This window comes from Triturus cristatus, chromosome 1_2 (assembly GCF_964204655.1).
Source record: "Triturus cristatus chromosome 1_2, aTriCri1.1, whole genome shotgun sequence".
NCBI lineage: Eukaryota > Metazoa > Chordata > Amphibia > Caudata > Salamandridae > Triturus > Triturus cristatus.
In genome coordinates, this window is record NC_140580.1 from 416213862 (window position 1) to 416237869 (window position 24008).

General features: G+C 42.3%; 1 protein-coding gene across 1 annotated transcript in view; it reads right to left on the reverse strand.

Annotated features, from left to right (window-relative positions):
* Window positions 1-24008, reverse strand: part of PCDH15 (protocadherin related 15) — a 2378624-nt gene that overhangs the window by 627649 nt on the left and 1726967 nt on the right. The window contains exon 21 of the mRNA XM_085614969.1: window positions 13494-13610. Within this exon, the coding sequence (XP_085471095.1) occupies window positions 13494-13610 (117 nt within the window). The remainder of the gene's footprint in view (window positions 1-13493; window positions 13611-24008) is intronic.

The following is a 24008-nucleotide window of genomic DNA, read 5'->3' on the forward strand; positions in this document are numbered from 1 at the left end:
CAGGACCAATACCTGGGTGCTGGACCCTTTGCAGCAGTCAAGGCTTGTTGTGCCCAGTCCGGACACTACCACTGAGGAAGGCCAATCTGCATGTCAAGGCACTTCAGGGAGAGTTAGAAGCACTTTGTGAGTGTCCCAGCTGTCCTGTTTGCCCCTCTTCTGCAAAACAAAGACAAAGGGGTCGGTTACAATGTCATCAGGAAAGGCTCCTAGCGCCATCCGTTTCGGTCGAATCCGATTCGGAACCCACCTTTCCGAACGACTCGGACATGTTTCCCAACAACCGAATATGATGGCTGGAAAGCATTCGAAGTGTCTGACTCGGTTCCGAAAGGCATTGGCAGTAACCAAGCGGTTCGGAGCCAAATCGTAGCGGTCTACAGACTGCGTTTCCAGCCGAGAGATTAGGATGTCAGATTCAGACAGCCTTTTTCAATTTGGTTGTGCCAACATGGATCGGCTGTCGTAGTCTGAATTTGGGTGCCTTTAGCAGGGTTCCTTTTCACCCGGGCCCTCTGAATCCGGCCCGTGGGGGTACCCATTCCATGGTGTGCCTACCACAGGTTGCAAGCTTTTCCCCAACCACCCCTTTTGTCCATGGGAGCCTGTGTCCTCGTTCGGAACACAAGCTCCCTGTTAGAAATGGGATTTCTGGTTGGCAAGGGCTTGCGCCTAAGCCAGGCAGAAACCACCACTCAAGTCAGGGCAAGGGAGTTACACACTGATGATAACCCCTGCTCACCCCCTTGGTAGCTTGGCACGAGCAGTCAGGCTTATCCCAGAGGCACACAGCAGCAACACACTAGGCACACTACAAAAGGAACTCCAAACAAGGTTATATTAAAAATAGCCTTTGTATTATCATAAACACATTAGAAACATAATCACACATTTACACTGTGCCAACTGGCACTAGGCAATATTCACAGGGGAATATACACAGGACCAGACCAATTGGGCCACTGTCAGAACCATCAGATCAGGTAAGTAAATGCAAAACACGACCAGTAACTACCAGTACTATAATGACCGAAGCAATATCACATTAGCATTAGACACCATCCCAAAATATCATAACATGACATTAGGCATATCCACATTAGGTCCAAACCTCATCAGCATAAACCCATTGCGCAGTAATCATAGGGCATGAATCACATGAGGCATTACATTAGACAGGACACATCTTAGGCATGAAAGCAGCAGTGCACCATAGTAGCACTGGCATGGGCCTTGCGCCCTGACAACACCCACAAATGACCCCAGGCCAACTGTTTTTTCTAGGGCTCCAATGCCCTATGTCAGGGCTCTGAGGGGGGCCTCGCAAAGGGCCCCCTGGCTGCCTCAGCAGCAAACACAAAGTGTGCACTGTGCTGGGGCCTGGGGTACTTCTCACCCCTTTTCTCATCGACAAAAATGCCCCAAAATGTCGCAGCTCACCACTGTCAGGCGGGGCAGCTGAAGACAACTGTGCCCCTTAGGCCCCTCTGGGACTCTGAGTAAAATTACCCCCACGTTGCAGCTGCCCGTGCTTGAGACGCAGCTGTGGAAAAGAAACCGGCACTGGCACTATCTGTGCCTGGGGGGGTACCAACAAATGCCCCCGTTACAGCCCCCACCGTTGGTGTGGCCCGCTCTCCTTTGGGACCACTCAGTCATTGACAATGTGCCTCGAGAAAGCCACACCGTGCCCTGGAGGGCAACGACAACACTTTACTTAGCCCCACTCAACGGGCTCTGCATGCTCTTTGGGTCCCCTCTGGGACTGCTCCCGGCATCCGCCAGACATTGAGGAACCCCCGCTCACCGGGACTCTCTGAGGACTCCTGGCCAGCTCTTAGACTGCACGCGGGGGGCTCCTCACCACACGGGAACCCCACCTTGCTGCCAGTGCAGTGCTGCCTGTCCCCATTGCCTGGTCCTTCACTGGCTCTGCACGCAGGCAGGCTTCTCCTGGCTTCCGGAATGCTCCTACTCGTGTTCCGCGGCCCTGCCCACCATAAGGCGGAAGTTCCTGACTTCTGGTTTTTAGGATCGGGCCGCGGCGGTGACTTCTCAGCAGCGGCACAGTGCGGGCTGGACACCTGCCAACACAGCGGCAATGCGGGGTGGGCACCTGCCGTCAAATATGCATAAAACGCTGGGTGGGCACCCGCTCTTCAAATAGGTATAAAACGCGGGGTGGTTACCCGCTAATCAACTATGCATAAAACGTGGGGTGGGCACCCCCTAATCAAATATGCATAAAACGCGGGGTGGGCACCTGCTCGGGATGCCAAAAATGCAGGGTGGGCACCCGCTCCACGGCATCAATGGGGGGATCCCCGCATCGGGATTCCCTCCCAACAAATTGCAGCTCGGTACTGCAAGACCCACACGCTCCTCTCCTCTTCTTTGGGGTAATGACGGTAGAGTGCTCACGAGGCACTAAAGATCCCACAGGTGAAGTGAAAAAGGCTGGGCAGGGACTCCATCATGCAGGAAAAGTCCTTGGGGCTGTGGTCACCCCAGCAGGGCGCAGCCATGCAAGCCAGTACACAGGGACCCCCAAGAAGCTGCAGCTGGGTCCCACGGCGGTTCCTCCTGGCAGAGTGTCTCCCCCCAGCCCAAGTAAGCACAGGAACAACCCCCATCTCATGGGGTCACAGCTCCTATCTTTATTCCACTTTTCCCCTTTGTCTACACAGCGCAGGGCTTGGGAAAATCAGTCCCAACTGGTTCTGGAGCACTCTGTTTACCAGGCTCCTCTTCCCTATTGTGAGGTGGGGGTTTAGTGATCAGACATACCACAGGGGGGCGCAGCCAGCATTCACTAGGGCAGGCACAATCCTATTCAGGGACCAGGGACTTCTCCTCCCACCACTCCAAATGCAGATGTCCCATTCATCCTAGCGCTGACTCACCCTGCCCCTCTTGGAGCCACACACACCTCACCAGCCCCTGTCACTCAAAGCCAGACATGCAATTCACATCAGGCAGGCAGACACATAGCACACAGAAATGCTAGCTTCTAAAATTGGCATTTCTAAAATAGTTATAATAAATCTGCACACACCATTGCATAGCATTTATTATCACTATTCCAAACATACCAAACTTGACCACGCTGCGCCTCTCATATCAGGAATTACCACTGAAACACTTATCAGGGAATCCCCAATGCATTCCTATGGGAGGGCAGCCCCACAGTAGTGAGAAACAAAAATGGATGTTTGTCACTCCCAGGACATGTCACACACTTAAGGTGCATGTCCTATATTTTACCCACAATGCACCCTGCCCATATGGCTAGCTAGGGCCTACCTTAGGGGTGAATGACATGTAGTAAAAGGGGGGTCACGGACATGGCACACACTTTAGGTGCCACGTCACAGCGGCAGTAACACTGCACGCACAGGCCGTGCAATGGCAGAGGCGTGGGATAGGTTTGAAAGGCTACTTTGGTGAGTGGCGCAATCAGCGCTGCAAGCCCACCAGTAGGAACAAAGAAACAAGGCTAAGAGGGATCAATCTCGTTTATTTTGACTCAAGAAACAATTAATTTTCTCGGTAACAACTTATTTCTTATAAGAAACTATATTCATCATAATTTATCAGGGACGAATATCTCTTGGTGAACATCAGAGCACTTCAACACAAAATATATACAAATTTGCACAAACATGAAGCAAAACAACAACCTCTATTTACAATTTCATTAAATCATATGAAATGCAAATACACATACAATTTATGTACACAACAAACTATCAAATATCAATTCCCCTAATCATGGTTCCAAATCAATGTATACTAGTTATTTATAGTAATACATTTGGAGGAGATCCTTTTTGGCATCCGAGGTGTTTCCGCTGAGTCCTTCACGCGTGGCCCTTTCGAGCACTGCATGGGCTAATCTGGGACAGCTTGTGACATATATTAGTTGTTGTTATTTATTTATTCATTGTCATTTTATCATACCACTTTTGTAGATAGCTTGTTATCCCCGTCCTGAAGAGGCCAAATAGTTGGAGGCTGAAACGCGAACGCGTCGACATTTTGACATAGGAGGAATCCACTAAGTGTGTTGATTCAAGAATTATCTTTGTTTGGCAGACACATAAAACAATAGGAGAGGAGTAACACCTCGGATGCCAAAAAGGATTTCCTCCAAATGTATTACTATAAATAACTAGTATACATTGATTTGGAACCATGATTAGGGGAATTGATATTTGATAGTTTGTTGTGTACATAAATTGTATGTGTATTTGCATTTCATATGATTTAATGAAATTGTAAATAGAGGTTGTTGTTTTGCTTCATGTTTGTGCAAATTTGTATATATTTTGTGTTGAAGTGCTCTGATGTTCACCAAGAGATATTCGTCCCTGATAAATTATGATGAATATAGTTTCTTATAAGAAATAAGTTGTTACCGAGAAAATTAATTGTTTCTTGAGTCAAAATAAACGAGATTGATCCCTCTTAGCCTTGTTTCTTTGTTCCTTTTGGATGTTCCTTACCCAGGCGTGGGAGGGTTATTTGGGTATGCCCCAGTACACTTTCTTGCAAGCCCACCAGTAGCATTTACTTTACCAGCCCTGGGTATATGAGATACCACTTTACAAGGGACTGACAGGTAAATTAAATAGGCCAAAACAGGTGTAGACCAATCTTACCACATTTATCACAGAGAGCACACGCACTTTACACTGAACAGCAGTGCTAAAGTGCCCAGAGTCCTAAAACCACCAACACCATGTCAGACAAAAGGCTAGGAGAAAGGCAAAAAGTTTAGGGATGACTCTGTAAAAAGGGCCAAGTCCAACACTACCATTAAAGTCAATGCGAGTCCGACCAAACGATGTCCGGAAGCATCATAATCATTTGGTTGGACTTGCAGAACCTGATTAGTTCGGAAAGCATTCTGGAACTGATTTGGTTGGACTGCTTTCAGGACGACATCGTAATTGTGCCCAAATACGTGAGTCTGTGACCGCCACCACCCGAAAACTCAAAGCACCTATGCACCCACGCCCCAGAGCTTGAGTCTATGGGAGGTGATGGTGCCAATGGGTTCCCCTGGCCCTCAAGAGCTAAGCCCATGCTTGGGTTTGCCAATACTGGACTTCCAGTCACTGTCTGCAGCCTCTTTCCGCAAGCTACCTTCAACCGTGAGACAGTACTGCACTGGAATTTGACCCCAAAAGACACCACTGCGCCGGAGCTCCACAGCCTGAGGAGAAGAGGACCAAGGGTGTCCTTGTGTGCTCAAGGATCTCAAGGGTCGAGCACCTGTTTGGGTTCCTCGGCCTGGTCCCCCAGTCCCAGCTTGCAGACTCTTTCTAATGGAACCCTTTCCCTTTGAAGTGAATGGGACACCCTAATGCTGCAACAAACCTCTGCACCTGGAAGCCCCAGAGCCCCCCGAGGTGACTTGTTTGTGAGGCCTTATACCATGCACCTATACACACCTTAAGACCCAAAGAACACTCGCATAAGTCACTGAAAGTGCCTGAATGCAATACATGTTTTTCCTTCTAGGATAACACTGCCAGTCCAGATAATGCACTGTGTTCATTTCTGGAAGCTGTAAAAATTGATAACTCAAAAAGTACTGAACCAATTCTAATGATGTTTGTATCTAAATTTGTATAAATGCATGTATTATTTTTATAAATTGGTGTTGGATTTCTTTTTTGAATATGTGTCTGATTTACTGCCTTTGTGAATGTAATAAATGCTAAGCACTACCCTCTGATATGCCTAACTGCTCACCCAGACTACCACAAAAGAGACGATTTGGGGTGTAATTTGTGCATTTGTAATTCCTTTGGGGTTTGCCTGGACTCTTTACTCAGTGTACTTCTTTTTGGTCCACTATGTAAAGAGCCAGCTTCCTACACTCTCCAGCAGGTGCAGCCGCTTTATCAAATGTGTGAGTTTGAATATTGTTCAGCGGTAATGATGCTGGCCATTCTAATATTGTATGCTCTCTTTTCTTGATTGGATGCAGACATGAACTCCTCCTCCTATGCTTCATAGTAATCCAAAAGACCTGCTCACAATCGGTCAGAAAACCACCCCTCATTTCGCTGGCCTCCTGGTCACATCTAGATGCTGAGAGTTTTCAGTCAATTGTATGTACCTCCAAAGCTTCAGGTTCTTCCTTTGACTCCCTTCCTGGAAATCTTCACTTAAGAAGACTCTTCTATTGACTGCATCTGCTCTCTGAAGAGAACATTTGAATGCCTCTCTGTTTGGTTATTTTTCCCAGATGTTTCAAACATGCCTTAGTGACTCTCATTCTAAAAATACCTACTCTAACACTGACATGTAGGCCAGTTGACACTGAATATCTTAGGTCCCTTATTTTGGTAAATTATGGAACATGCGTTCTTTCTCCAGCTCCAGGATTTTGTGATCAAACACATGCCCAATACCATTCACAAATCACTCTCAGCCTGGCCTTAGTGCCAAGGTAGCTAATGTATCAGTTTTGGATGACGTTTGTTGCAGTGCTGTTAGTCATCTACCTGCCTCCTTGATTTTCTTAGATCTTTTGGCAGTTTTCAATACTGCTTGTACAACACTTTCCTAGGTTACCTTTGCACTTGCTCCTACTACCAGAGCCTTGTACTGCAGGGTGCCTCAATGCTCTATTCTTTTCCCCTGCTTTTCACTTTTAATGTGATCCCACTTGCCTATGTTATTCAGTCTGGTGGTTTTGATTGTTGATTTTTCATTTATGCAGTTGATGCTCAGGTTGCACAGAAGATTAATGGATATGGCAATTCTGTAGCCCTGCAGCTTTATTCCTGTCTCTCCAAAGTTGAGGTCAGGGTGAACTTGAACCATCTGAAACTGATCAGTGATAAGACTCCTGCCCTTCTAGACATACACAGAGCAATAGTTCTGGATGCTTCTTTAGGCCCAACCCGGCCTTGTATAACTGTGTAAGAAATTTGCGAGGAGAAATAGATTATGTTTTAACAATAAATTTACAGGTGAATAATGTGATCAAAATGTATTGTTTTCAACTACAGACTCTGAAACGTATTTTACCTCCATTTACTTTTTCTAATAAGGTGCAAATTGTTGATAGGTTTGCATCAGCACATCTTGACTACAACAACTTGGTCTGCCTTCATTTACCCGAATATATGATTCAAAAACCTCAGTGGGTTCAAATTTTTGAGACTAGAAAGGTGTTTCATAGAGAATGAGGGGCACATATAATTAGAATTCACACAATGCAATGCAGCAAGAAAACAACACCAATTACAAATCTCCATTGTGAGAGTGGATTTTCCATTGCACATGGATCATCTCCCATGTTAGAGGGTGTTTTGCAAAGTGAAAAGCGCGGGTTTCAAGGGTCACAATTTCTTGACCAGACGATACTGCCTGGACCGCCTTCTCTCCAGTATCTCAGATTTTAACACAGTTTGCAAAAAGTAAACAATAAGGTAGACTAGAATGGTGAAAACCAGATCAAATTGTAAATCCATGCATTTAAATTGAATATGAGAAGTATTAGGGAACAGGGTGTGTGCTGTAAATAAATACCTCTATGCCATATATTTCCATTGTGATCTGCTGTACCTTTTGTCAACCGCCCTATCGGGGACTGGTGGGTGCAAAATATAGCTCATCTCTGGTAGGTCCACCTCTCCAGGGTTGAGGCTTGGCATAGAGCTTGATAAGATTATGAGTCATGCCAATCCAGCACGGCCAAATTTACCAGGTCCCTGCTTGATGTGGTGCTCCAGCCCAGATTTTTCCTGTGAATTTTGGGAATTTTAGTCTTATTTATTCCATTATAATACAGAAGTACAAGTCCCAGAACTCAAAGAAAAAAACTTGGTCTGGAGTAGCCCATCAAGCAAGCACCTGGGGAAGATGCTGGCAATGCCAATCAGAAATACACAGACTATTGGAAAATAGGTTTTCCCATAGATTTATGTTTATTAGAGGAGCATTTGTATCCCTTCAGTAAAACCAAACTGTGTCCCTTTTCCAAAACAGTGCCTTTGATCTAGGGACCTCAGCTTTGGTAATGGGTCCCCTAGGATTAAATACCAGCCATTCGTTCATTTCTATTTTAAAATTCTCATCGTCAGATGTATTACCTATTGTGATTTGGTTTTAAAGATCTTCTAATGCATCCGAACAGTGATAAGAGGAAATTATACAGACTGCTACGTCTGCGTACTGCATGATTTTTTGTCGACTCTCTTAACACACAGAACGCACAAGGGACCTCAGAATGAATAATCAACTATTAATTCGGCGAGATAATTTCGTGAAAAAAGCAAGGTATTCTCCTGAACCAAACAAACATGAACCGCCTACCTTTTGTGAGCGGCATTTGAATATGCGTCATGCATTGTGCCCTGTGCACCAAGCAAGCCTGCAATTTGTGCTGAAATAGAATTAAACTGTCAGGTTTTCTCACTCAGGTGTTAATTCTTATAAAATGATGCTGTTTAACGGCCTTCACATTTAGCTTTGGTTTAATGACTTGTGTTCTAGAAACCCATGCAATATTCACCCTGGCATTTGTCTTTTTAGTTTCCCTCCTTTACATTTCACTTTTTTTTTTATCTATCCCTGAAATCTCGCTTCTCACAAATAGTATTTCGTTTCTTTGTTTTTTCTCTTCAACACAGATGCATAATGTGGCGGGAGAGCCACCCAGCCATCACAGTGACTTCTGATCATTTTGTTAACAGCTTGCTTTCAAATGCTCCCAGTGCATTCACAGACTAAATTAATTACCATGTTTTCTGCATTTCAATGATGTGAACGACAGCATCCATGGCCCTAAAGGGGATTTTAACTCTTCTGTGTAGGCAGCATGTTGTTTTGAAACTGAGCACAATAAAAAAAAATGATACATAGGCAAAAGTGAAACAAACCCGGAAAACATGTAAAATGTATGAGACATGAGACAAAAGGGCATGAAAAAAACCTGAGGGCCTGAGGCCCCTTGCGCAGCCAGAACGTCAATTTTTGTGACTACTGTGGCGCAGGAGCCTGCTTCATATTTAAGAGGCAGTACTAAGCCACTTTTTTGGGCTTAATGCTGCCTCATAAATATGGTTCCCTTTAACGCAGTTTCATGCATTAAAGGGGTGTGCAATGGGTGTTGCTGGGGGCGTTCCCAGCAACATCCACGGACGCCCCCAGCATCACCCATGCCATTTTGACACTGCCCCAGATTTCCGAGAAATTGTAAATCTGAGGCAGCACCAAAAAGGTATGCCTCCCCGCGGGAGGCGTAAGAAAGGTACAATGATGAGAAATATCTCTATTTTTCCTAGTTTTTTCCTTTTTCTATTTGTGAGGAAAAAGCCTCCTATGATTGTTTTTGTGCAGAAAGGTTTCCCTTTCTGCACAAAAACAATCATCCCCACAAAGCTGGCACCCTTGCCTCATGGTGGCCTCATTTATGAGATTTTACCATAGAGCAGCGTCACAGCCCTCCCTGCTGCGCTGCCCTATGGTAAAAGAAAAGGGCAGGAATGTGCTGCATCTATGAGATACGGTGTATTCCTGTCCTTTTCTATTACGTCGGCGCACAATGGACTGCCGTGCGCCAATGCAGGCACCTTTGCACCATGGTGCAAGGGTACCCGTGTTCAGGGGATGATTGCTTTTGTCCAGGAAGGAAAACCTTCCTGCACAAAAACAATCACAAGAAGCATTTTTCTTTTTCTATGTGTTCTGCAGCACGCATAGAAAAAGGAAAAACGAGGAGAAATTAAGCTATTTCTCCTTGCTGTGTCTTCCTTACGCCTCGCACGTATTTGGCGCTGCCAGAGATTTAAGATTCCTCTTAAACCTGTTGCATTGCCAAAAAGCCATGGATGGTAGCAGCCGAAGCAACACCCATGGAACGCCCATTTAACGCAGAAAACTGTGCTGTAGGGAACAATATTTATGAGGCTTAGTGCTGCCTCATAAATATGGAGCAGACTTCTGCGCCACAGTATGCCACAAAAAGTAAATCGGGCCTTGAATGTACAGCTCTTATTTATAATAAACAAGAAGGGAAACTCAAGCCCCAACTTAACTGTAATAGTAACAGATCAATATTGCCACCTAGAAATAGATGGTAACTAAAATAATTGGGGAGGATTTGGACTTATATGGAATTTTTTAATGTCATAACACCACTTCCTAAAATCATACATCTCTAGTAGAATTTAATTAACCAGAGTCTCGGTTAGAAGACGTTGGCATCAAACATCTGTCGAAAAGGTAAAGATGCTGTCCACCTTCCGCTTTTTTCACCTGCGTCATTTAGAGAAATGCAAGGATTTCCCTGCAAGAGCTATTGTCTGCTGCACCATTGGATACACTGATCTTCTGAAGTCCGTGCCCAGTGCGTTCTCCGAACTGGAAGCATAGGGTAGCTAATCGCCTGTCCCTGCGCTGAAAGCCCACACAAAACAATCGAAGGCCATGCCAAGCAGGTTCTGACTGTAGCCCCGCTGGACACAGGGTATAGGTAATCACCCCAGAGTCTGCTGGGAACTGTCACGGACCGAACTATATTGGCATACAAGGCAGGGTAACAGTCATTTAACAGGCACCCTGCTCAAATATATCCAAATGAAACAGAACCACAAAATTCACAGACAAATTATAAAATACATAAACATTCATTTAAAAGAAATTAGGATCATTATGGCTCTCTTCAAAAATCTAAGTGAAACAGCGGACATCGCTCAGTTATAATGAGGTATTCAACTATAACTCCCATGCAGTACCAATGGTCTCCGACATGCCACCAAATATAACATAACAGTTTACATTATCATAAACTTTTTCTTTTAAATATCCATGCTGAACATTTAGAAAGCTGTAAACAGGCTGCATGGAGTTCACTTCCCATGTGTACTGTGTGTAATGGTATTCTAAACAATACATGGCTTATGGCCAAAACCTGTATTGTGGCCACAGGTACAGATCTTAGTCCATTTTCAAAGTGTCTCTTGGGTTATGCTGGAATGCAATACTATGTGCAATTGCCTTGTTTGACCAACAGACTTGAGATCAATGAGTTAGTCTACCTCACTAACCTCTTCCACAACTGAATGCAGCAGTATCCTTAACTCAAACTTCTGTCCACATCACAAATCTGCCTCTGACATTCCGATCACATCAGAGTTTAATCAGCTGACAGTTGGCCTCCAAGTACTTATTAGCGTATTATGTGCTACAACACAATGAGCCTGATGCCTGGCACATGATACACTATGCTATGTGATGCCTTTCTGTTGTAGCTAACCTTCTCTTCTCAAACAAGTCCAAGAGGTAAGAAAAGGTGCCTATATAAATTAACCTGTTTTAAATGTAGTTGGAGCACAGAACACTATTTTGTTAGCATAAAAGGGGATTACCATGAAGCGTAGCAAGACATGGGAGGTGTGGGTGGACATGGCTCACCAATAAATTAATGGTATGATAAAAGATAACCAGTCAGAAAACTATTACAATGTAGTACATTTTATTGATGTAAGACATACACATTGCAGTACTATCTTTGCAGTTACATAAACAACTGATTGATTTTAATCAGAAATATCTGAATTATTTTCTGAAAAGTTGGCCTATGTGCTTGAGTAGGCACCATATGTGCCCTTGTCGCAACTACCAAGACGTCCATGGTTACTTTTTGATAGTGAACACAATTTTGAAATTAATGTGTTTCAAAAGATTCTCACACTAATACACAAACCTTATAATTCGGTTGAAAAAAAAGATGGAATTTTCATGCAAATAAGTACGATTGAAATTTAAGTGATCAACATTTTCATTCCTACTTTGCTGCATATTATTTGTTGACTGATATATTGTGTTATTTGCCATGGTCAATCAACTGTTTTCCAAACTTTCGTAGAATTCTAAGGTACACCAATAATGTTGCTAATGATGTGCCACTGAACATGGTTTTGTGGTTGTGGCCCCTATATTGCCAATATTCCTTTTCCTAATTGGATTGTATGCCATTGTGGTACCGCATAGAGGGTGTGGATGGTCTTTGTGTCAGATGATGTGGATTACAGGTGGCAAACGATATACCTGCTGCTTTAATACTTATTAATGTGGAACATATGCATGCAGAAATGTCTTACCTACTCTATCTATTGTGTCTTCAAACCCCGAAGAAACCATGTTACATTGCTGTCAATTGTTTATAACTGTCAACAGTTAAGGTAGTTGGTGTGTTTTGTAGTACGTTGGGATTCCTACATTATTTATATGTTATATGTCTGGCAAATGGCCAGCCTAAACAAAGTTATTATTGTTTGAAATGTGTATTGCAAATATTTGACTTTTTTTGGATGCATTTTCAACCACAATTGTACCCTTTTCAACGTTATCTTCACTATGACTTTACCAGTGCCATGGGTGTGTGTTTTGTGCCTTGCTTCTTTGCAGATGTGTCGCTTTCATTTGTTGGGGGTCCATGGTAATTTCCTCTATTCATGATACGTATGTACTCTCCTGCCGTATATTTACTACTGGTTTTGAGCTTAAGTAGAGTAACTTCACAATGTGAGTACAATACTAACATTTACCCATGGTCATTTTGCATTGTTTATGTATGATATTTGATGAGGTAGACAAGTATGCTTGATCGTTTTGACAGATTGGCTTCATTTCGGCTTCTAAATCCCTATGCTCTCTAACTTATTTCTGTTCACTGTATACATTTTTGGTGTTGAGACCTGCAGTCGTGATTTTTATTTGGTGCAATTCTCCCAACTGCATAGGTTGCACAATCAGAGTCAGACTAAATGAATCATACATTTTTGGGTAAAGGCTATGTCTTTGACCATGAAATCATGACTCAGTTATATTTTCCCAGTACATTCATATAGGAGAGTACTAAAGGCAACATATATATTATCCTGTGTCCTTATTTTAGATAATTCTTAATGTACTTTAAATATTTTCCATGTGATGGTCTTCAATAAATTACTTTCCTTGACTGCATCAGCTACAGAAATCTAACCTCCATACAAACTCTGTTACTAGACTGTCCCAACTTATCTGAAATTGTTCATCTTTCCACTTGTTGTGGTCAGCACATGGGTTCTGCTGTAGGCACAGTAATTATCACAACAATGCATCAGCATTCTAATCTCACAACTTTTTGTAATGATCATGATAACACTTTGTCCTCGAATGACACACAGCAACTTTTCAAAACTCGTCTTTAATCAGAAAAGAGTTTCTTTGGTGTATTGCACTGCTATAAAAAGAAAACACAAACATTGTACATTTGTAAAGAAAAATGAATAAGGTTGCTATTGTACGTATGAAATATAGCCAATGCTAAAGTGAGTCAAATGAATAGTATCAGAGCCTGTGACAACTTCAGCTTTGAGAACCCATCTTAATAATCCCTGATGTTATTAGAGATGGGTCTCCTATGAGGGGACAAATTTTCCTCTCTTGGGTACACAATATATTTACAGCATCTCTTGACTTACCGGGGGATCCTGATCCTGGGCTGAGACGGTCACAATAATAGTTCCCTTCACTGCATCTGGTGCCACCATGCCCCAGTAAATAGACTTATCAAATACAGGCGAGTAGTCATTCATATCCTGCAAGAACATACATTACAGTTGTAAGTCTCGAGAGGATAAACATCTAAGTCTCAAGAGCATGTACATCGCACGACACAATAGCAACAGCGATTTTCTAACATCTGACCTCCAACAACTTTCCAGGGCAAATTTGCTGTCTATTTCTGTCTCTCTTCATTTCTGTATGCCATTAAAGGCTGACAAAGAGGTGCACAATCACAGTTATTAAACAACTCACAGTGAAATGCATATTTTGGTTTGCATTAAAGCAAAATTATATGAATTGTCCACCACACAAAACACTATTAGGCTTTTTGACTGACCCATGCTTGGCAATCAAGCATCATCGGACAAAGTACAAGCGTTCGCTACCATCAAAGACTATAACTTTTTGTTCTTTGACAGTATATTAGCCATCTCGGACTCCTCGACTTTCCAGGTAGACGTGGACAAGCAGTTAAGGTATATTACTAAGGGGTGGTATAGAACTCGTACAATCTAGTCATCACTGTTGCAATAAAGAATTTAATGTAACAACAAGATTTCTGGTAAAACTATACTTTATGTATTCAGATTATATAAATATATGTAGAAGTAGTGTAGAAACTAAACAAAATATGATGCACAATGAAAATGGTGATGCAAAAATTAGTGTTCAAATTATGGAACCTACTGTTAATTACATGTATTGTTTACCATCACAAAATACTGATGAACATCAACATAATTCAGAAGTGAAAACACAGTTTAGTGAAATGGTAGTTATGTTATCTTTGAAAGCGTTCAACAATGTTCGAAAACCTATGCAGACCATAATATATATTGGATTATGATAACAAAACTGTAAAATGGAGGATGCTAGTTCCCCAGATAAAACTGAGATAATGAGCTACAAAGTTGAAATAACCTACAACTTGATACCATAGTCTTCACAATTCCTACAAAAGAATGAGAATTGAAAAACATGCAAAAGAAAGCACAATGGATATTGGCATTATGGTGTAACTTCAAACTATAAAGTACAGGAACAGGGTCTCAGAGTTCTGGAAAGAATTTTACTGCATCTAAAGAAGTTAGTTTACCTCTTAGGTTCAGGGTTAGGGATGTCGGTCTCCTAATATGGGAATATTTCATTTTCTGTGGAACCTATTGGCTCTGTATCAGAATTCCTAACTTTTAAGTTACCAATCTAGATGATGAACAAAATTGGGTATAAGTCAACATAAAAAATGGATTGATCTGGACCACTGAGGTCTCACTCTGTCTGGGTGAATTGCTTGTTGCTGGACTGCCGCCAAAGCAGCAGGTTCAAAGGAAGAAAAATACAATATGGGTCAGAGTACAGACGGAGTGTGCTCACTAGGTAAAAGAAACATTCACTGCATCTGAACTCTTTGTAGAAGTTCTTGGAGCATTCTTCCTTCACTCTCTATTGAAAGGTATGGATGACTTTAAAATAGGAAAAAACAAGGAGAAATAAAGATATTTCTCTTTGTTACACCTCCCCTGGGTAAGTGTAGCATTTTGATGCATTCCCAGGTTTACCACTCATGGTAAAACTGGGAATGTGCAAACTCCTTGGGTGCATGCATGGGAACACCCATGCTCCACCCATGGAGAGTTTTTCTGGGGCCAAGTAATGCAAGTAGCACTGCCTTGTGTTACTGCAAATTTACCAAGCACTGCAGGGCCACGCAAGGTTGCTTTGCATGGCTTGGCAAATCTCATGTGAGTTTTGTGTTGTCCTTGGGTTACCGTGGTGGCACAAGGGCGACACAAACTTTGATAAATACAGCCCTAAATGTCATATGTAGGCTGCAGTGTGCATCTACACCAGCCACGTATATGACAATATACCACTGTTCTCTAGCTGGACTGCAATTTTTAAAGCCCTGCAGTGACTTGTGAAAGGAAAAATTGCCTATGTCATGTAAGGAAACTTTTTAATGGAATATTAAATCACTTATGAATTGCACACACAAGCCAGGGTGCATAATATATAAAAATGTGGCACGCTACATAGCTGAACTAGATGTCCTCACAGTGATTTAAGGCCTAAAAGCAGTTTTCTGATGTGTGTGTGTTCAAGGTTATAATTAGAAGGGGATGCCTAGTATGATTGAAATTCTTATTTCACATCTCATTCTAAAATAATGCTTTCAAAATATTTGAAAGCTATTTTCACCTTAGTTTTCAAAATCTAATTTAATGGTGAAATCAGAGTTTTCATGACAGGAAAGGTAACGTTAACAAAATTTACTTTGCATCCCATTGGGAAGAAAAGTTTAAAGCTCTTGCACCAATGTGGTAATTCTGGAAATTACTTCTCTGGAAAGCACTGCTCAGACGTAAGGAGAGGCAACCTCCATTGCACGTTTTTTAGTAGAACCACTCATTTATTATTCACTGCGCTTAACAATTAGCACCCTGTAACACCCTTCATGAGCTAATTTAAATAATGTTGTTGCTGGTAGTGGCCTCAAGCTGGGCAGGGGCACCACAAGCATGTTTTTTAAGTATTGTGGGGGACTGCAGGGAGTACAGCAGCCCCTCACAAATACTTTTTTTTACAAAACATATATTTCCTGGAGTCTTTCGAATATGACCCCAAAAACAGTGATTGATATTTCCAGGCATTCCCAGAACTGGAACCTTTCCTCCTCAGTGTGGGAGTGGAGGGGCTTTATGTGGTAGGTTCTATGGCTGCACTATGTGGCATCAGAAGTGTAAAAAAAGACTGCCATATGTTGATTTTTTTTTTACTGTAAATGCATTATTGAGATGCATTTGGAAAAAAACAAAAAGACTTGCCTTTCATACACTGACAGTAACTTGCATTAACAAAAAAACCTAGAAATTCATTAAAAAAAAACAAAGGCTAAAGTGAGGAGTTATAGTTAGGAGTTTTACAAAACCTAGAAATTAACTGAAAAGAAAAGGGTTAAAGTGACTTTATACTTAGATGTCCTGTTTTGAACTATCAAAGCCACTGAAAGTCACCAGTTATAGTCATCTCAACTAACCGTAATTCGTGCTCTAAAGTAACTATAACTCAAACCCTCGCATATTTTATGACATCTTTAGTAGCATCAGGGACATCATTGATAACAACACTATGCGTGGTGCGGCACGTGTTATAGTTACTTTAGGGAATGAGTTACATTTCCTTGCGATAACTATAACTGGTGAATTATATATATATATATATATATATATATATATATATATATATATATATATATATAAAGCTCCAAGGACTCCACTCGAAGAATGAAGGAGACCGCACTCAGCAAGGTTTCTCGATGCGATAATTTATTGCAATATTTCGAGATAGCAGCAGTAACAACAGGACGCGTTTCGGCGTTCGCGCCTTTTTCGACTGAGTTACAACGTGCAGTTTACGTGAGCAGTATTATATCCGGTTCACATAATCTAGTTCCGGTTCACTTAATCAAAAACATAGTGAAAAGACTGTCAATACAGTTATAAATCTGACTTTTGTTCACTTGAGGAAAATTATATATATATTGCATCATAAATTAAATACAATTCTGAAGTTCATTAATACAAGTGAAAAAAGCACTTTGGAACAAATAATGTAAATACATCGATAGGCGGTCAATTTTAGGCGAATTGTTACCCTAGATGAGTCAAATCAGCCTACAATGATTGACAAGTCAGAATTCTGCAAACAACAAAAGTAAGTAATTATATGTAATTCATTTCAAACATTCTAAACATAATTGAGCCCTGTATGGGCATAGAGTGACAGTAATTTATTCGTCACAGTGAAGCAGAAAAACACTATACCATCTCGGTCCCCCAAATATCAGAAAGTATTTCATCGTTTACCTAGATGACATGACAGTTCCTCCTCTGTATTCAAACCATAAGGTGTAGTGGTTTGGAGGTCAATAATAAAGCGAGATTCTAATCTCCTCAACCTCAATTCCCGATTTCCCATTCGGTCACTGACTGGGACATGATCAAGGCAAAAAAATGACAATAGATTTCTGTCACTATTGTGGTATTGTGCGAAATGTCTCGCTACAGGGTATGAGGAGTCTTGCTTTTCAATTGCTCTGGCATGTTCTAGGATACGTTTTTTTGTGGGGTGGATCGTGCTGCCAACATATTGCTTTGAGCAAGGACATGTAAGACAGTATACGCAAAATGGCGTATTACAAGTCAACAGTTTGTTAATTAGTCTCGGTTTTTTCATACCAGGGACATTGTACGAAAATACCTTTTTACTGTTCCTACACGCCTTACATTTCAGACAAGGAAAGAAACCGGCAACTTTGCTAATAGGTTGGACAAAAGGAATAGGTTCATAGTGACTGTTCACCAATTTGTCTTTTAGGGATCTACATCTTCTGAAGGTTATTTGTGGATAGCGTGGTAAGATGTCACCTATTATTACATCTGTTTTCAGAATATGCCAATTACGGCAAAGGATCTTTCTCAAGGTATTTGTCTCATTAGAGAAAGTGGTGATAAACCTACAAATATCTGATTTTGTTCTGGCATTGGCACGGTTTGTGTCTAATAGGGATTGTCTAGAAATTTTGTTAACCTTGCTTAAAGTTTTCATAAGTAGGTTAGGACAATAGCCACGCGATCGAAATCTTTCAATGGCAAATGATGCTTCACATTGGAAGTCCACCTCACGGGAACAGTTTCTTTTTAGACGTAATAATTCACCGTAAGGGATGCTGTTTTTTAAAGATTTTTGATGGCTACTCTGTGCTTCTAGTACTGAATTCCCTGCAGTCTCTTTTCTGAAGAGAGTAGTACAGATACTCCCATCTTGGACAAAGACTTTAAGATCCAAGAAAGGGACTTCTTGCGTGCTGATTTGTCCAGTTAAATGGAGGTTCAGGGTATTTGTGTTGAGTGCTGAAATGTATTTTTCAGCTTCGTCCTTGGGTCCCTTCCACAAAATAAACAGGTCATCTATGTACCTATACCATAAAATAATATTTTTAGTCCAATGTTCATATGTATTTGCCCAGGCCACCTGCCTCTCCCACCAGCCTACGAATAGGTTCGCATAACTGGGGGCGAAACAGGTGCCCATGGCTGTACCCTGGATCTGACGATAATGTTGTTTGTCAAACAAAAAGATGTATATATATATATATATATATATATAAAATTCATTATATACATGTCTCCATTGGATTTCCTTTCTCCTGGAAACCCGAGCCCACAGCAGCACACGTCCAGCAAGCACAATTGAACTCCGACTTCCAGGTCAGATTGTTTACAAAAGTTCTTTTTATTTTAGGCTTAAACAGTAGAATAGTAAAAGCGGTCCTTCAGTATACAATTATAGACCAATGCGTTTCGGCGAGTTGCCTTCTACTGGGTCACTGTGGGTTTGACATTGCACACATTTTATTACATGTCTTTCTTTCATGTCCATAACCCCTAATTGCAACTAGAGCGATGCCTTCCTTAATTTTTCGTTGGCAAACAATCCTTGCCATTAGTGATTCACTTCATCACATTTTAAAGGGAAAAACTTATCACATACGTATCGTCATGCTCTTATGTAATGCAGTATGTTTTCTTCTTCTTTTTTCTCCTTTCTACTTTTTTTTCCTTTTTTTTATTTCATTCCATTATGATTCTCCTTTACGTGATGTGTTTTAAATTTTCTTCCACCAACACGTGTGTATTTGCACTATATTTTATCCCCATACTAGGGCTAAGAATTAATAAATAAATTATAATAAATCAAAAAATCAATTATTGCACACTTTGAACAGTATTCCTCCTTATTGCACTTCACATCAATTAACATATGATCTAGAGCCATTACTTGATCTGGAATGGAGCCTAAGTCAATCTGAGTGTGAATTTGTAAATCACTAATCCCCCACAGGTAAATTCATCAGTAGAGTACATAAAAGCCCAGAAGATAAAAATATTAAAATATTTTGAGATGCCCTGTGTTTCACAAGAGTCTTCCCTGATATCCTGGGTTCTCAATAAAGTGTCATGTGCAACTACTTTTCCCCCTTCCGGGATTCCTGTTCAACTAAGTGCCGAATACTATAAATTTGGCCATTTAAAGTGATATGTGCTCTAGTGAGATACTTACTCACTGGTATCCCTAAAAAATGTGAAGATACTATTCTTTGGCCCCTCTGTGTTTTCCCTATTTTCTAGGGGCATATTTTTGTTTCACATGTATATATATATTCACTGAAAAATATAAAGGTTACAGCCTAAAGCTCAGATTTAATTTGCACAAAACCAGTGAAATTTGGCAGCTCTAGTTACCTGATCTAATTATAACTTATGCCCCCGCAATGCACTGCTTATGACCGTACAAATTACATCACTCATGACATGGTCAGTGATATAACTGATGACATCACTGCTGACTTCTCTAATGACATCACCAATGACATCACCAAGTGAGTGTAAGTGTTTTTATGAGTTTATTGGTGTTACACATATATACTAACCTACTACAAAAGTTAAATTGTATACTAGTTGTACTACTAACGAGTGATACTACTTCTAATTTATATTATGTGAGTGGCTGTGTGACTGTATGTATCCTTGTGCATATGGGTGTATGAGTGGCTGTATGAGTGTATAGGTAGGTGTGTGAGTAGCTGTGTGGGGGAGTGAGATATTGTATGAGTGGATGCATTGATGAGTGGGTGTGTCAGTGCCTGTATGGGTGGGTGAGTGGTGGTGTGAGTGGCTCTATAAGTGGGTAAGTGGGTGTGTAGTGACTGTATGGGTGAGTGAGTGGGTGTCTGAATTGCTGTATGAGTGAGTGACTGGGTGTGTAAGTTGCTACATGGGTGAGTGACTGGCCATTTGAGTGGGTGTTTGGTTAAGTGAGTTGGTGTGTGAGTGGATGTACTGGAGAGTTAGTGTCTGTGTGAATGGCTGTATGGGTGAGCACACGATGTGTGAGTGCTCATATGAATGTGCGAATGGGTATGTAAGTGGTTGTGTGGGTGTGCGAGTGAGTGTATGAGGGCTTGTATGGGTGAGTAAGTGGCTGTGTTGAGAGACTGCTTGGGAGAGTGAGTGGGTGTGTGAGTGACTTTGAATGTAAATAATTAGGTGTATGAGTAGCTGTGCAGATGAGTGTGTGGTTAAGTGGCAGTCTGTATGGGTGAGTGACTGGTTGTATGAGTGGCTGAATGGGTGAGTAAATGGTTGTGTGAGTGGCTGTACAAGTAAGTGAGTGGTTATGTGTGTGGCTCCATGGAGGAGTGAGTGGGTGTGTGAGTACTAGTATAGGTCTGTGAATGGGTATGTGAGTGGTTTTGTGGGCATATGAGTGGGCATAGGAGAGGTTGTATGGTCATGTTAATAGGTGTGTGAGTGGTTCTGTGGATGATGTCATCAGTGATGTAATTTAAGATGTCATCAGTGAAGTCACTGACCATGTAGTGAGTGATGTAGTATGTGAGGCTATAAGCAGTACATTGTGGGGGTATAAGTTATAGTTAGCTCAGGTAACTATAACTGCCGAATTTCACTAGTTTTGCATGAGTGAAATCTGAGCCTAACTATAAAGTACCTGTAACCTTAGGTTTTTTTCAGTGAATTTCTAAGGTTTTTTTTTTATTCAACTTGCTAACTATAATGACCCTGTAACCTTTGTTTTTTTAGTGAATTTCTAAGGTTTTTCAAAATCTTTTTCCTAACTATAATATCCCTGTAATCTTTGTTTTTTTAAGTGCATTTCTATGGTTTTTTAACTAGTAGTCATGTTTGCAGAGTGGTTGAAAAAGGGGGCGGGCCTGAGACCAGCTCTCAGGAATCCTGCTGTGTCTGACTTACTGGAGGTAACAGGAGGGCTTCTGGGCCCTCAAGAACCCTCAGCATCTAAGAGGACTTCATCCTTCAACCAGCAGTGCAGCAGGAGGGGTTGTTCTGCAGCTGCACCTTCCTCTGGCCATCAAACAGCCTGTCAGCCCTCTGCAAATCATCCTGGTCTGACCCACATTTTTCACACACTTCAGCTAGTGGAACTCATTCTACCTTCTTGACTAGGCTCAATCTGTCTGTACCAGAGGAATCATGTAAAATGTTGGGGCTCCTCTGATGAACGGGCTCAGTGGAGGCCCCCTGAAAGGGTTTTCCCGAGCATATTTCTATTTCTTATTCCATGCCATTGAACAAATTCTGCAAGACATTCATTGGCATTACTTGGAGGCTGAGGGGGGGCCCTCAAAAACAAGAAACCCTGGTTCTCTGCCCTGTGGGGCTGCGGAGGCCTTGCCTACACCCCTGGACTGTGGGGGCTGCGGAGGCCTTACCTATGCCGCTGGACTGGACTCAATGTATAACCTAAAAGGGAGGGAGGAGGACAGAGACATGTTGCATCAGCCTGACAAGGCAATGTTTCTCCCCTCAATATGACCTCATGGTGTCCTGTGACATCATCACCATTAAATGGTTGTGGCCTTCTCCACCTAGTCTTACTGCCATGTAAAGTACCAATACACAGTAATCAGGTCTTGCCCTTGCAACCCAGCTGAAACGTAGTTGAATCCCCAAAATAGAGTGCTTTATGGCCTCATTGCCAATGGACCCTGGTATTGAACTGCAAAAATAGTTTTGTTATCAACATAAAAATAAAACATGTATGCCCTCATTGTGAGAAGCCCAGATATTCATGTTCACTCCTCAAACCCCTGCTTGTTCAGAGAATGGAATTACAAGTTGCAGACTTTATCGCATCCTGTAACAATTGTGTGATAAAGTTCGATAAAGTTGACTCCCTCTGTTAAATCTCGGCTACTCAAACCTACTAGAATATTGTTAGATTTGGGTGTCTCTAGTTGGCACAGGTATGCACTTGTGACAAATAGGGACCCTTGCCTCTAGTCAGAGTAAGGGGGTACACTCCTAAAATAACCCCTGCTCACCCCCTTGGTAGCTTGGCATGAGCAGACAGGCTTATCTAAGAGGCAGTGTGTAAAGCATTTGTGAACACATACAGTAAGCAGGTGACAACACTACAGATGGACACCACGCAGGTTTTATATCAAAAATAAGTATTCTTTATATAGATTTAACACAAGACCATCAACGACAAAAATCCACAATACTGTTACTTTAAAAATGATAGTTTTAGCTTAGTTCTCTTTTAGATCTTAAATGCAACACTTTGAGTCAATGTACCTTTAGATGCGACACGCAGGGCAACAAAAGTGTTGCAACGATGGTGATGCGATGAAATTTTGGTGCAAAGAAATAAAGACGTGAAGATCTTCCTGATGCGGCATGCTTCTCCGATGTTGAGAGAAGACTTGACTCGATGGGTCAGCTGCAGCAGCGACACCCTTGTCCAGTGATGCAACGACAGCGGCTTTGGCGGCGACAATCTTCTCCGACGATGCGAGACGCTTCCGCTCTATGCGACAGCTGCAGCGGTGACACCCTTGTTCAGTGATGCGACGGCAGCAGATCGGACGGCGCCATGCACGTCCGTGGATGCGAGGCACTTTTATAGATGCGGTGCAATGCGACCGCTACAGCGGCTACATCCACGATGCGACGGCGGCGGCTGCGACTGCGACACGCTTCTTCCTCGATGCGAGAGTCTTCACGTGATGTGGTGCGATGTGACAGCTACAGCGGCGACACCCTTGTTCAGTGATGTGATGGCAGCGGCTGCGACGGAGACACGCTTCTTCTCCGTGAATCGCACTTCCAGCTCCTTGCGACACACAGTCCCTCAGAAGTCCCAAAACAGCAGCAGGCACTTCCAAAGAACTCTGGGGAGCTGGTGGTTGAAGTCTGTTGTCCCTGAGACTTCAGCAGGATACAAGCTCTTTTCCAAGCCCTTGGAGATCCTTACACAAGTTGAATGAAAATGCACACAAAGTCCTTTCTCCTTTCTTTGGCAGTCAGGTAAGCACTGCAGGCGAATCCCCCAAGCAGCACTTCAGCTTAGGGATAGTCTCTCTTCAGTTTCTTCTGGTTCTACTCCACAGCAAAGGTTTCTTCTTGTTACCCAAAGTGATCTGAAGTTCTTGGGTTTGGGTCCCAATATTTATACCAAGTTTCTCTTTGTTCTCTGAAGGCAGAGAGGCCTTTGACTAGTCCAAACCAGTTCTGGTCAGTGATGGAGCACTTTGTTTACATGACTCCTTCTTTCCTTGCAGAGTGCAGGGCAGAGACATCAGACGCACCACAGGAGGTGGAGCCAGTATTGTGGAGGGAAGGCACAGCCCTATTCCGGTCCCAGGCGCAATTCCTCCCTCCCATCTAGATGCAGTTCTCTCGATTCACCACTGGGCTGACTCACCCTGTCTCCTGGAATTCCCCAGCCCTGTCACTCAAACTCCAGACAAGGAATACACAGCCTAGCAGAGGCAGGTTTGAATGGTTAGACAAGAAAATTACTCCTTTCTAAAAGTGGTATTT